Source organism: Ranitomeya variabilis, chromosome 5 (genome assembly GCF_051348905.1).
Source record: "Ranitomeya variabilis isolate aRanVar5 chromosome 5, aRanVar5.hap1, whole genome shotgun sequence".
Taxonomy (NCBI): domain Eukaryota; kingdom Metazoa; phylum Chordata; class Amphibia; order Anura; family Dendrobatidae; genus Ranitomeya; species Ranitomeya variabilis.
Genome location: NC_135236.1, coordinates 112476030 through 112490764, shown reverse-complemented (window position 1 = coordinate 112490764; position 14735 = coordinate 112476030). Strand labels below are relative to the sequence as shown.

The 14735-nt window shown below is 42.1% G+C and overlaps 1 protein-coding gene across 8 annotated transcripts in view; it reads right to left on the bottom strand.

The window, feature by feature from the left end:
- UNC5D (unc-5 netrin receptor D) overlaps nucleotides 1-14735 on the bottom strand; it is a 930366-nt gene that overhangs the window by 618058 nt on the left and 297573 nt on the right. For all 8 annotated transcript variants that reach the window (XM_077263128.1, XM_077263129.1, XM_077263131.1 and 5 more), the window contains exons 3-4: nucleotides 3111-3254; nucleotides 1265-1368 (exon numbers count right to left, since the gene is read on the bottom strand). In XM_077263128.1, coding sequence (XP_077119243.1) covers nucleotides 1265-1368; nucleotides 3111-3254 — 248 coding nt within the window. The remainder of the gene's footprint in view (nucleotides 1-1264; nucleotides 1369-3110; nucleotides 3255-14735) is intronic.

The window sequence follows — 14735 nt, the reverse complement described above, 5'->3', positions numbered from 1 at the left end:
CGTCCCAGCTGCTTCTATTACATGTGTTCAAAATGTAAGTGCACAACTTAAGTGTAAGAAAACTAATTACACAGGAAGACTATTGCCTTTTAGTTACCATTACTTTACAGCTATCATAATACTACTAAAAAATTATTTTAGCGTTTCATTAGCTTAGAAATGCAAGTAAACAATACGACAGTACAAGAAGTCATTGCAACTCTGTATTACGTAGCCCTATAATGTCCTTTTCGGCTGCCTCTTAGCCTCCTTATCCAGTTCTGCCATTGTGTATATGAAGCCATCAGTAACATAAAAACACCAGTTTGGGTTCTATGCAGATCAGTCAAAAAACAATATTAGAAGTGAGCAAATTAATTATAAACTTATCAAATTCACTGAAACTTCCCCAAAAATTCAGTTACTAATAAATCAGAATTTTCAGTGATTCGATTTGTATATATGCAGCAAAGCTGCCAGACAGCTGAAATTACCTGAATTCTGAAAAACATTAATCTATTAGGACTCACGCAGATGCCCATGCAACGTGAGCACACAATGCATAGACAGGTTGCGGCTCTCCCAATCTGAGCGTAATAGTTTCATGTACGTCTATGAGGATGTGACACTAAGGTCTGGAGATCCAAGGCCAGTGCCCGGATTGTGGTCCATTCTCGGACTGATTTGCATGAGCCCTAAAAGTCAAACGTTCTCAGATTGCTCCTTTATGGTCTTCTCATTTTGAGCCCCCCAGTTGTTGTTCTTCACTAGCCTACATGCTGTCACGCGGGGCGTAATTCTTGTCATTGATGCGGTGACGGTCTGGTGAAGAACGGCAGCACCAGAGAACCGAATGAGAAGAAGATAGAAAACAGAGTAGCTGAGGGTTAACAGTGGTGGAAGAAGGGATTGTGAGATATTCTATAACCCTTTCCCTGCAAATTTGATTAGCACCAATTTTGTTTAATGCAAATTGAATTGTCCTTCGAAATTCAAGCATCTCATGAAAACTAAAGTCAGAAGAGTTGCACAATTTTGGACAAATTAGGAAAAGTGTGTAAAGAATAAACGCTATATATCATTGTGTTATTTGGATTAAATCTTGCTGAGGATGCTCTCCAACCTTAAATCATATTAACATGAAGAATTTCCCTGCTGATATTCTCCTGAATTCGGGAACAGTCATTTTTCAGAAAGAAGCTCCTGTATTCTGTGTTATTAGTCATTTGCATAAACCATTAGTTGCTAGAACGTGGATTATCGCACAGACTAGTCATTTACAAACCTCAGCTGTGGGTACCCCCTCTGGTGGTCGACAGTGGAGAACAATCATTCCTTCAATGGGGACTTCTTTTCCTTGAGGGTCTTGTTCAAAATTTTTCCTCAAGTCTGTAGGGAGAAAAGGGCAAAATTACAGACTTGCTGTGACTGAAATGAGCTTTTGTGGTAGAAAACAAGACGTTTTACACATTTCTTATTCAGCACATACATACTTTGAATCCGGGGCCGTAGAGGCAATAACAGAAGAAATAGCTGCCTTGGGGACAATGTGCCTTGACTGAGCGATTCCAGCCATGAATATAATATTTTTTGTTGCTTTAGAGCATCAGATGGAAAAACATGTCTTTAGCGCAGCTTATCACATACATTCAAGGTCAATAGAAAATAAAAACAAGCTCTAAAAAAGTCTTTCAATTTGCTTTAAGTTTTTTAAAGTTCTTTCACTAATACATATAGAATAAATCTACATAAAACATACATTTTTACAATATATTGAAGACAGAGTTATATTCAATTCTGCAAGCTCTGGAGCTGTAATCTTCCAAGTAACTCATTGTTTTTAAAGAGGTTGTCCACTACTTTTTTATTGATGACCCATCCTAAAGATAAGTCATCAAAGTCTGTTCAACTGGGATACAACACCCGATACCCTGCCAAACAGCTGTCACCATGTCGGCAGTGGCGGCGGCAGCCGGCCATAAGTACCCGCTTGCAGGGCAGGCTGTCTTCTGATAGTGGCTGAAGCTTGGTACTGCACATCCACCTCTTATTCAAATCAATAGGAGGAGGATGTGCAGTTCCCTGCCGCGGCCATTATGATAAGACTGCCAGCTCCACAAGCGAGTTCTTCTGTCCGGGTGCCACCGTCGCCAAGATAGTCAGGGGTGCTGATCGAGGGACCCTGGTCGATCAGACATTGATGACCCATCCTTAGGATGAGTTACCAATGAAAAAGTAGTGGACATCCTCTTTAACAGTAGCTCGGCTGAATTTGCAGTAGTGCCTCGGCCTACAGGATTGATGGCTCCTATGCAGTTTCCCATAACAGAAATCTGAATGTAACTTAAAGGATATATGTAAGAATGATCTACAACCTCCCCCACCCAAAAAACAAACAAACAAGAAACCGGTCAATATATTCTCATGTTGCTATTTGAAAGTGATGTACACTTTAGGCCGGGACTTCCGGCTACAACTAGGCCTGGGACACCTTAGGTCTTTCTATTTAAAATCTGCATGACTTGGAAAATTTGAATCTTGCCAGATCCGCTCATCTTCTCTACACATATTTTTAACACTTTGCATAGCATTTTTTGTGGCTATGCAAAGGAGTGGCAAAAAAACCCTTATTATTCTGGGGTTTCAATAGCCCAACTGGCCACTTCCGGTTCAGTTCTTGAGCTTGTTCCATTATGGTTAAATATATTGTGGAGAGGTTAAAAATGAATGCAAGTTGTAGTTCAGAATTAAAGCACAATCACTAATGCAGGAGTTTAGTTATAGGGACTGTAGAAGTAGCAGCGGCGGTCAGGTCAATCCTGCCCCTCCCCAGACACTGGCTACTGTGAGATAAAAGCTGAAAGGCATAAGTAATCTCTGCTCTACTACCGGCATTTTGTAATCACACACAGCTTTGCAGAGAGATCAATGTGGAGATCAGACCGTCTGTCATTACATGTCTCACACTGAGAAATCTGCTCTAAGCTATTGTGGGGAGTTTTTATTTTTCCATCACATGTGATTGCCTGTTTATAACTAGTTAACATCATGCAGGGGGAGAAGTGACATTGTCTCCTATTTTTATTTTAGAAGCATTGAGAGAGTTTCTCTTTTGCCATCACAATACTTACAAGCTATGCGCACAGATGCCCGTCTACTTTTGGAGGTCCCCAGATTACTCCAAGCAACACACTGACACCAGTAATCCTCAGAACCATGAAAATCCTCCACTTGCTGCCTGGTCACATTGATCAGAACCTCTAGAACTTTGAGACCTGGAGGGGCATAGAGAAAAGACAAGATATAAAATAATCAGAATCCTCAATGTTCCATAGTAAAAGCAGTTTTATGAATTTTATATCCAGATGATCTAACTCCACACTGTTAATAATGTAATTTTATAGTATTTAGTGACAATTTGATCCCTCCAGTGTATCTACCCTGTGCTGTACATGAGTTTAATACAAGGCATGATTAACATATTATACAACTCTCTATATTTACAGTAGTTACCCATGATTTTTTACCAAATTAACAACAGTTACTCCGAGCCCTTATTATTAATATTACTAGATGGTGGCCTGATTCTAGCGCATCGGGTATTCTAGAATATGCATGTCCACGTAGTATATTGCACAGCCGACGTAGTATATTGCCCAGCCACGTAGTATATTGCCCAGCCACGTAGTATATTGCACAGTCTGGTCACAAAAGCATCAGACAGGCACAAATGTGCCAAAGGGGATGAGAAAAACAGCCACATTGATGCCAACTGTTGCTGTAGTCACAGATCAGTTCTCCTAGAGCCTATCATGTAGGACCATCAGGAGATGAGATCCTTGTGAGATGGCATACTGTACCCTGCACACCGTACCCTGCCCACCGCACCTTGCCCATCGTATCCTGCACACCATACCCTGCACACAGCACATTGCCCACCGTACCCTGCACACCGTACCTTGCCCATCGCACCTTGCCCACCGTACCCTGCACACCATACCCTGCACACCATACCCTACACACAGCACCTTGCCCACCGTACCTTTCTCACTGTACCCTGCACACCAAACTTTGCCCATCATACCCTGCCCTCGCCCATTAGACACTTGGACCTCCTGGAGTCTGTGCCTCACTGCATTTCCAGCCTTAGCTCAGACATTGGGTCGCAGCAGAGACCTGCAGTACAGATACAGAGCCTCAGTGTCTTCTGTAGGGAGAAGGGAAGACACCCGCTCACCATGACGAACACCCGGTTCACCTCCAGGTAGGTGAGCGGGTCTTGGAGTCCACTGCTTCAGGGGCTTATTCCAGGACTCCGCTGCCAAGTTACCTCAGTGCCAGCCACCAAAAACCACGATAAACAGACGTGACAGCTTCCGGTCCCAGGATTGGTATGAGCGCAGGACCTGTGATGACGTCGCGCTCACATGACCGTGACGTCATGGCAGGTCCTTCTCGCATAGCATCCTTGGCACTGGAACCTGCCGCTTGCACTGCCGAGGACAGCGGGCGACGTCGGAGGGTGAGAATAACCTTTTTTATTATTATTATTATTTGTAACATTAGATCTTTTTACTATTGATGCTGCATATGCATCATCAATAGTAAAAAGTTGGTCACACAGGGTTAATAGCTGCGTAACCGGAGTGCGTTACATCGCGCTCCGGTAACGCTGGCATTAACCTTGTGTGAGGGCTGACTGGATGACTGGAGGGGAGTATGGAGCGGGCACTGACTGCGGGGAGGAAGAGCAGCCATTTTGCCACCAGACTGTGCCCATCGCTGATTGGTCGTGGGCGTTTTGCCACGACCAATCAGCGACTTGGATTTCCATGACAGACAGAGGCCGCGACCAATGAATATCCATGACAGACAGACAGACGGAAGTGACCCTTAGACAATTATATAGTAGATTATTATTATTTATTATTATAGCGCCATTTATTCCATGGTGCTTTACAAGTGAGGAGGGGTATACATAATAAAAACAGGTACAATAATCTTGAACAATACAAGTCACAACTGGTACAGGAGGAGTGAGGACCCTGCCCGCGAGGGCTCACAATCTACAAGGGATGGGTGAGGATACAGTAGGTGAGGATAGAGCTGGTCGTGCAGCGGTTTGGTCGATCGGAGATTACTGCAGGTTGTAGGCTTGTCGGAAGAGGTAGGTCTTCAGGTTCTTATGACTGCAGACAATTTTGCTGTTAAAAGAATAATATCAATTGTTGCTTTTTTCCCAGTTCTTAAAAAGAAAACTGAAATGTTAAGAATGTATTACTCTCAGTGCTGCATAAAACCCAAAAGGTATGAACTGGGATAAAAACTGATGTAAGCATGTAAGCATACGTTCACACTAGCCACTAAACAGAAAAAAACAAAGACAATGCGAAAGCCATCCCACCTCTTCATGGTGACCGTAATTGGGACAGTCCTAACTCTAATATTAAAAAGGACTGTCCCAGTTTTGGTCACCATGAAGAGGGGAGACGGCTTTCAAATTTTATTTTATCAAAAAACATGTTAACTAAGTACCATATATTATTTTCATGCACTGTGCTATTTATTTATTTATTTACTGCAGGGTATTTAATCATTAAGTTTCTCTCTTTTTTTTTCTGTTCAGTGGCCAGTGTGAACATGCACTTACACGCTGCATGCACACCAGTCTTTATCCAAGTTCATACCTTTGGGTTTTTATACTCTAAATGAAGTGATAGGACACCTGCTCGACTACCTATCCAGTAAAGCTCCTCCTGGGTGTGGTCTTGAAGCTGGATGCAATGGGGGACCTTGTTTCTCCATTTCAGTGATTGGGGCGAGTGATTTCCCAAAAGTTAGATAATTACTGATCTAGCATTTAGATGATAGGTGGTAAATGCTTTAAGGGTCCCATACACTTTGGATTAGAGGGTTATTCCTATCATCTTAGATAAGTAAAATTACAAATTGCTTGTACAAACAAGCAACTTTGCGAGTTACTTGTTATTAAAATTCCTCTTCATTTTCATGAATAGAGCAATTGTTTTCTTTTATCATGTAAAAGTGTTGTCCACTACTTGGACAACTAATTTTCATTCCCCATGTTTGGCCCCGTTAAAATAAAAAAGTTTATACTCGTCTCCCATGCCGGTGTTGTTATCGCGGTGTCGGTGCTTACATTCCTGGAGGCCAATCAATGCTGATGTCACTGTCCTCAACCACCTTCTGACCAGTAAAAGTAATCAACAGGAAATGAACGGTGAGCCGCAGCTCTCATGTCTGAAGGCGGGGACAGTTATACCATGTTTGGCCCCATTAAGATAAAAACCCTAATGTCATGTCCTGTGCCAGTGCCATTCCAGTAGTGTCGGCACTCCCATTTCTGGGCTCATGTGAGGTTGTGACGACACCGCTGGAAAGATGACAGCACGGGAGGTGAGATTAGATGGTTTTTTTTAGCAGGGCCAAACATGGCAAATGAGAAGGGGTTGTCCTAGAAGTGGACAACCCTTCGAGGTTTATTGTCTAGGTTACTGGCCACTGACAAAGTCCAGCAGAAGTGGCCGAACATAAGCAGTGCTTATAATCTATCATAGTGAGCTTGTAAGCACTGCACTGAAGCTGGCCTGAATGGCTGGAGTGTACTGCTAGCTTCTCATCCCAACCAGCTTCACTGCTAATGTGCTCCTCTAATTCTGCAGAAGCCAAACCTCCTCACATAACATTGATGAGGGCACAGTTTGGGGACAACATCGTAACGATAGTTTGAACAATCAATTATGCAGGATTGCCCAACTCCCAGCTAGAGGACACAAAGAGGCATGGAAGCACCGTGTTGATGAAAACATTTAGCGGGACAATCTAATTACAATTGATGAAAAGAGATTATTTTTGGAAAAATATGATCTAAGCTTACAAAGTTATAACATAAAAATCGCAGACCGTCATGTTTTAAAATGAAATGGGCCGGGTTTAAATTTTTTCTTTCCAAAGTTGAAGGAAAGAGCTTTTATTGAAAGAATACTTCTAAGATCATTCATTCATTGCCTGGTTATCAAATATCCATGGCCAAGTTTTGACAAACATAATGAGTGCCATGGTCTATCATGTGTATGGCTGTGTTGGCATTATGATCATTCAACCAGAAACATACTCTAAAGAGGACCTGTCACCAGGTAAAACGTGTCCAGTATGTGCTCTAACTCCATTCCCACTGATCCCCTGAGTGTTCTGTCTTTCTGATTCTTTTTTTAATTGGCCATATGGTTTCAGAGATATGCGCCTCATTATCTTGTGCCTATTTTTATGGTCTTATGGCTCACAAGATTCCCTGAGAGTGTGTTCTGCATAATTACCATGTGAGTCCTGCCTCCTTGTGAAGAACAGAAACATTTTTCAAAAACTGTCCACTTTTGACCCAGTGTCAGGTCCTCTTTATGCCAAAGTGTATGAAGGTCTTTAAAGGGGTTGTTCCCCAAACAAAGTACACAATGATCAATAGATCTTAGAATAATAAGTTCTACAATTGGATGTGTTTAAATAAAATGTCCCTGTGCTGAGATAATTTTATAAATGTGCCCCTGCTGTGTACTGTGTAATGGCTGTGTCTGACCGTATAGGAACATGGTCTGATCATACCACTGCTCCTGGGCAGGGGAGGAAGCAAAAGAGAGTATACAGACAGAATAGCATGGGACTCAAAATGATTTTTTTTGTGAGGCAAAACATTTCCCTGACTGTCTTTAAGCAATGCTTTACCTCAAAGAAAGAATCATCTGCAATCCTATGCTGTCCTGTCTGTATACTCTCTTTTGCATCCTCCCCTGCAAAGGAGCTGTGGCATGATCAGACATGTTCCTGTACGGTCAGACACAGCTATTGCACAGTACACAGCAGGGGCACATTTATAAGATTATGTCAGCACAGGGACATTTTATTTAAACGCATCCAATTGTGGAACTTATTATTAATCAAAGATCTACTGATTAAAATATTAATGAAAATTAACTTTGTTAGTGGGAAAACCCCTTTAATTTGGAAAACATTAACTTCCTTCCTTCCCATCAATGTGTTAATATCCTATTGACTCTGTACAGTGGGAATTGGCACATACAAGCTTTGGGTGATCACCACATAGTGCATGAATACAGCTTTCTCTCATGCACAAAGCCATATCATGGCTTCCTTTTCTGCGTTGCAATAATGGATCTGCTATTGAGGCCTCTACTGGATTTCCTCTGAGATCACACAGAGATAGGCAGAGAGTTTAAATAAATTGTATGGGGTCCATCGAGCCTCTGAGACAGTGCACTGAGGCTATGCAGCGATTTGTCCCCCATGCACCCCCATACCGCGTATACATCTACTGTATATACTGCAGCAATGAAATTCAATAGGATATTAATAAAGCATTAGTACTATGTTAAAAATGAGCAGTTCTTGGATTAAGCTCATATTTATGCTCACACCACATGAAAGAGCTGTCTTTATATATGGTATGTATTCTAGAAGTAATTATAGCAAATTACAAAAGATTTCATAAAGCGCAAATATAGCAACAACATAATGCAGGAGTGTAAAGGGTGAGGGGGGAAATAATGAAGCCTTTCCTTAGATATACTGGAATTGCATGGTTATATCAAAGCTTGTATGAAATTCAATTAATTTTTGTGTATTAAGGTGATCAGGATATTATTTTATTATCTTTTTACAAATGCACAATGCTTCTTTGAACATCGCTGCAATATAATGAGAGAATATAGAGTTACTGTAATACTGCGCCAGTGTCTGAGTTTCTCCATATACAGTATATGTAATGGTTATTACCAGTATCTTTGGCCCGTGTTTCCCAGCTCCAGTCCAACAAGTACTCACCATACAGATACAGCTCAACATTATTCTATAGGAAAACATCTATGGCAGTGCCGGATACACTGACAATTATTCTATCACCTGTGGAAATGCCAGAAACATCACCTGCTGGGTATAACTGAGGACTGGAAACACTGGTAAAGACCTAAGTAAGTACAGAGGTGGTCATTAGAGATGAACGGATTTTTAAAAATTTAAATTCGCTGACTTCGCAAAATTTGATTTGTGCCAAACAGATTCACACAAATCTCAATACTGGAAAATTTGTAGTTGCTCAGAAAATACGGTACTTGTGGGGGAGAGGGGAGAAAGAAAGAGAACCCCACTGACCAAAAGAGCTCACACTATACAGGAGAGAGAGGACCCAGTTGACCATAAGAGTTCACACTGCACAGGAGAGTGAGACCCCGTTGACCATAATTATAGCTTACACTATACAGGAGAGAGAGATCCTCACTGACCATAAGAGCTTACACACTAGAGGAAAAAGAGAGAGGACCCTGCTAACTATAAGAGCTTACAATCTACATGTGAGATAAATACAGCGTGAGAGTACTCCGCTGATCATAAGAGCTTACACTTTATAGGAGAGAGAATCCCACTGACCATAAGAGCTTACATCATACAGGAGAGAGAGGACTCCGCTGATCATGAAAGCTTACACAGTACAGGAGAGAGAGGACTCCGCTGACCATGAAAGCTTACACTCTACAAGAGAGAGAGAGAGAGTGGACTCGACTGACCAAAAGAGCTTACACTCTACCAGAGAGAGAAGACCCAGCTGACCATATGAGCTCACACTATACAAGAGAGAGAGAGGACCCCACTGACCATAAGAGCTTACACTCTACAGGAGAGAGATAGGACCCACTGATCATAAGAGCTTACACTCTACAGGAGAGAGAGAGGACCCCACTGACCATAAGAGCTTACACTCTACAGGAGAGAGAGAGGACCCCACTGACCATAAGAGCTTACACTCTACAGGAGAGAGACAGGACCCACTGATCAAAAGAGCTTACACTCTACAGGAGAGAGAGAGGACCCCACTGACCATAAGAGCTTACACTCTACAGGAGAGAGACAGGACCCACTGATCATAAGAGCTTACACTCTACAGGAGAGAGAGGATCCCACTGACTATAAGACCTTACACTCTACAGGAGAGAGATAGGACCTGCTGACCAGAATACCTTACACTATACAGGAGAGTGAGAGAGGACCCAGCTGACCATAAGAGCTTACCCTACACAGAAGAGAGAGATTTACCCATTAACTCTGGAGATGGAAAATTACTTTGCCATGCAAACAGTGCTCCACTGGGAACCTCTGATCTATGATGTCCCATGGACTGACCACTACTGTACAAGATATGAAAATCCATAAGATGTCATAGCTGTAGGACATTATGGGGAGTCCCGCTTGGCAATTCAAAATGATGTTACACTGCTCTCTGATGCTTCAGCAATATGGGACATGGTGCTGGGGAAGTGTTTTCCTTCTTTTTTTTGCAAATCAAATCTCAAAATGTTTAACTTTGCGTGAAACTGTGAATTTCAGGAAATTAGACTCAGACTTGATCCTCCGCAGATCGACTCACTCATTTAGTGGTCAATCAAAAGCATTTACCCATCATCAGAAACATATCACAACAAAGGCATAGCAGGAAAATGATTACCCTGGAGCAGAGGCTTTGCTAAAGGACCATTTACAAGAGCCAATAATTGGTTAATGAGCATTTGTAAAAACGCACGCCATCTACGAGTCTGTGTTAAAAATATTAGAAACAGCCACTACTTAGCCTACCTTGATCAAATGCTACATCTCTGCCATCACTGCAGTAGCATCACATCAACAGCACTGCGGTCAATCACTAATCAGTGATTGACTGCAGCGTTGTTGATGTGACATCACCATAGCAGCCAGTAAGCAATCACAAGAACAGCAGTGGAGATGCAGTGACCTGGGGAAGGTGAGTACAGGCTGTTTCTATGATTTCTAACTCAGACAGAAATGCTAAAAGATGAAAATCCCTTTTAAAACAGATATTTAACCATTTAAAGAAAGGGGATTGACAAAGAAACACATTTTTGCATCACTTACTGAATTTGGTAGATCTTATCCCAGCAGAATCTTCATTAAAGGGGATCTATCAGGTCCCCTGACTGCCCCTACCCACTAATGTAATGGAATGCACTGGGATTTCTTAATTCAGGTAAGGTCTTTCATGGGGTTCACAAACATTGGAGAGTTTAACACCATAACTATGATCCGGCATGGCTGTTTATGCTAATGAGACAGGGGGTGCGCCTCTTCCCTTGCCTATTTTTTGGATTGTACGATCACACATCCTTGAGAATGACTGACAGCCTGCGCACACTGCCAGCTATGGTAGCGCTGCTATTCAGGTTGTCATTCATGCCCAAAGAGGTGTGATTAGACAATCTTTGGTAGGACTAGTCCAGGGAATAGGCGCTCACCCGAACTAGTCCTGTCTTATTAGCGTATCCATACTTCAGGATTAAAGTTATTTTTTCAAACACTGCAGCGATAATAAGATTAATAAAACACCTTATCTGATTTTAGAAATCTCTATATTAGTCATTGAGGACAGTCAGGTTATCTTTAGGACGGGTGTATAAAATAACAGTTGACGAGTTCCTCCCAAATTTTCCCTCAATTTTCATTTTCAGGTAGCAGAACAAAGTGCTATCTAATCATAGACATAAATGATGGTTTCCATGCAATCTATGCAATGACGGCATGCAGGATGTGTTGTACATGCAAGCTATAAGGGACATGAAAGCAACTGTTCACATCCACTGCTTACAACCTTCCTCCTTCCCCCAAACAGAAAGATGGATGACTCAGTGCCAGGTCTGCAGGTTGAAAAGCCGGCCTTTATCTTGTATGTGGACACCAGCCTTGCTTGGCCTAAACCTGGTGTTTAGTAGTCACAAGGCTTCTTCCAAGCATATGCTCCCATAATCCCCTTATCTCCTGCTCATTATCACTGCTTTGAAATGTCCATCAGCAGCGGTGTGCTGGGGCTTCTCATGCCAATGTGTTTTCTTCCTTTGCACCTGGCTTGGGCTGTGAAGGCACAGGGATGATAAATGGAGCAGCTTCTCCAGTCTTCAAAGCAGTTTACAAGGCTCACTGAGCGCAGACGTCTGCATGTTAATGCGGAAGCCATTGTAATCCACAATTACAATACAAAGACCATTTCAAGTCAAGTCATCACTCTGGTGCCATACGGATATAAAAATGTATCTACCTTTACTTTTCTGTGAAGTTTGTCAAAGAATTACAATATAAATTTCCCAGAGGAACATTGCATGGCCTATAAGTCTCCTTAAACTGGCATGTCAAGCATATATCTCTCCACAAAGAGAGATGTTACCTCTTAAACTGCAGTCAGAGGCCTTTCATACAGCCAAATCAGATCTTAAGCTTTGCACTGAGGAGGGGCAGCACCACAAAGCAGGTGTCTGTTTTGGCTTTTGTCCTAAGTCATGTGAAAGGGTAAGTATTTGACTTTTAAGATTGCTACTTCCAATAATTGGCGCTAGAGATCGAGTCATCCTAGTTTTTGAAGAGGCAATTTGCATGAAAGAAATTCAATACAATATGGTAACATACAGGCAAAGCCCTCAACAGGCTTCATTCCACATCATAGCCACTCGATGACTATATATACACAGCCCTGGCAAAAATTAAGAAACCACTGCAAAATGTTTAGTTTGTTTGATTTTTCTCTTTATAGGTATATTTTTGAGTAAAATGTAAATTGTTGTTTTATTCTATAAACTACTGACAATATGTCTCCAAAGTTCCAAGCAATACATTTTGTATTTATTTTATGCCATAAAGGCATTTTTTCGTGGACACACAATCAGCAGCGCAGGCTAACTACATCTCCTACCACTTCACAACCTCTGGTTGTAGATCTACTGCCCATTTGAGTGGTGGGACACAAGTTCTCAGTGGGCTTTCTGTGAGAAGATTTTGGCCTTCATTATACTGGTAATGGGGACTCTGTGTGTCACTGCTGTGGGGTGGTGCTGGATGTTGCTCGTTACAATCCATCTGAACTGAATCTGGCTCTCAAAGTAAAGGCCCCATCTCACATAGCGAGATCGCTAGCGAGATCGCTGCTGAGTCACTAGTTTTGTGACGCAACAGCGACCTCAGTAGCGATCTCGCTATGTGTGACACATACCAGCGATCAGGCCCCTGCTGCGAGATCGCTGGTCGTGTGGGAATGGCCTGGACCTTTTTTTGGTCGTTGAGGTCCCGCTGACATCGCTGAATCGGTGTGTGTGACACCGATCCAGCGATGTCTTCACTGGTAACCAAGGTAAACATCGGGTTACTAAGCGCAGGGCCGCGCTTAGTAACCCGATGTTTAACCTGGTTACCAAAAAAAACAAACAGTACATACTCGCCTTTCGGTGTCCCTTGCCGTCTGCTTCCTGCTCTGACAGAGCCGCCGTACAGTGAGAGCGCAGCGGTGACGTCACCGCTGCGCTCTGCTCTCACTGTACGGCGGCTCAGTCAGAGCAGGAAGCAGACGGCAAGGGACACCGAAAGGCGAGTATGTACTGTTTGTTTTTTTTGGTAACCAGGGTAAACATCGGGTTACTAAGCGCGGCCCTGCGCTTAGTAACCCGATGTTTACCCTGGTTACCCGGGTGCTGCAGGGGGACTTCAGCATCGTTGAAGACAGTTTCAACGATGCCGAAGTCGTTCCCCTGATCGTTGGTCGCTGGAGAGAGCTGTCTGTGTGACAGCTCCCCAGCGACCACACAACGACTTACCAACGATCACGGCCAGGTCGTATCGCTGGTCGTGATCGTTGGTAAATCGCTATGTGAGACGGGGCCTTAAGAAATGTTGGTGACCATAGAGTTAGAGTAATCCAATACATTTTACTTCAATCTTCTAAAATACCACTGATAATATTGTGACATCATGCTGAACTTAGACCCATGTATCCTTCCTTACGTTTCATCTTGGCTGAAGACAGCCTGAGATAAAAGACATTAGATGACAAATTTAAAAAAATGATTTTGTGATACTCTGTTTTGAGATATTTATGCTCTATTTGTCTACAGTATATCGGTATGTGTCAATATGTGGCCACCTAGTGGTTATGATGTGAGTTGCACCCTGATTAGTGTTTACCTGGCATGTTGAGATAATATAATGAATTAGCTTCAGTCATATGAAATAGCACTGATCACATTAAAACATCATCACAAGCTCTGAAAAGCTACAGTTATTTACGTGAGCCATTCTCAATCTTATATTCTCCCAGCTCAGTATATCCCTGTATAAGTGGCCTGAGATAATCAACAATGAGGAAAAAAACATTATTTTACATGGCTCTGTTCAGAGAAGTGTACAATATATATACAGCTCTGGCAGAAATTAAGAGACCACTGCAAAATTTTCAGTTTGTTTGATTTTTCTCTTTATAGGTATATTTTTGAGAAAAATGTAAATTGTTCTTTTATTCTATAAACTTCTGACATGTCTCTGAATTTCCAAGCAATACATTTTGTATTTATTTTCTGAAAATGAGAAATGGTCAAAATAACAAAAAAATGCAGTGCTTGCAGACCCCAAATAATGCAAAAAAAAAAAAAAAGTTTATAATCATTTAGAAATAACATTACTAATGTTTTAACTCAGGAAGAGTTGAGAAATCAATATTTTGTGGAATAACCATGAATTTTAATCACAGCCTTCATGCGTCTTGGCATGCTTTCCACCAGTCTTTCACACTATTTCTGGGTGACCTTATGCCACTCCTGGTACTTGTATGTGGCTTGATTCATACGACCTTCGCAAAGATTAACCCGCCCAATTCCAGCCTTGCTGAAGCATCCCCTGATCAA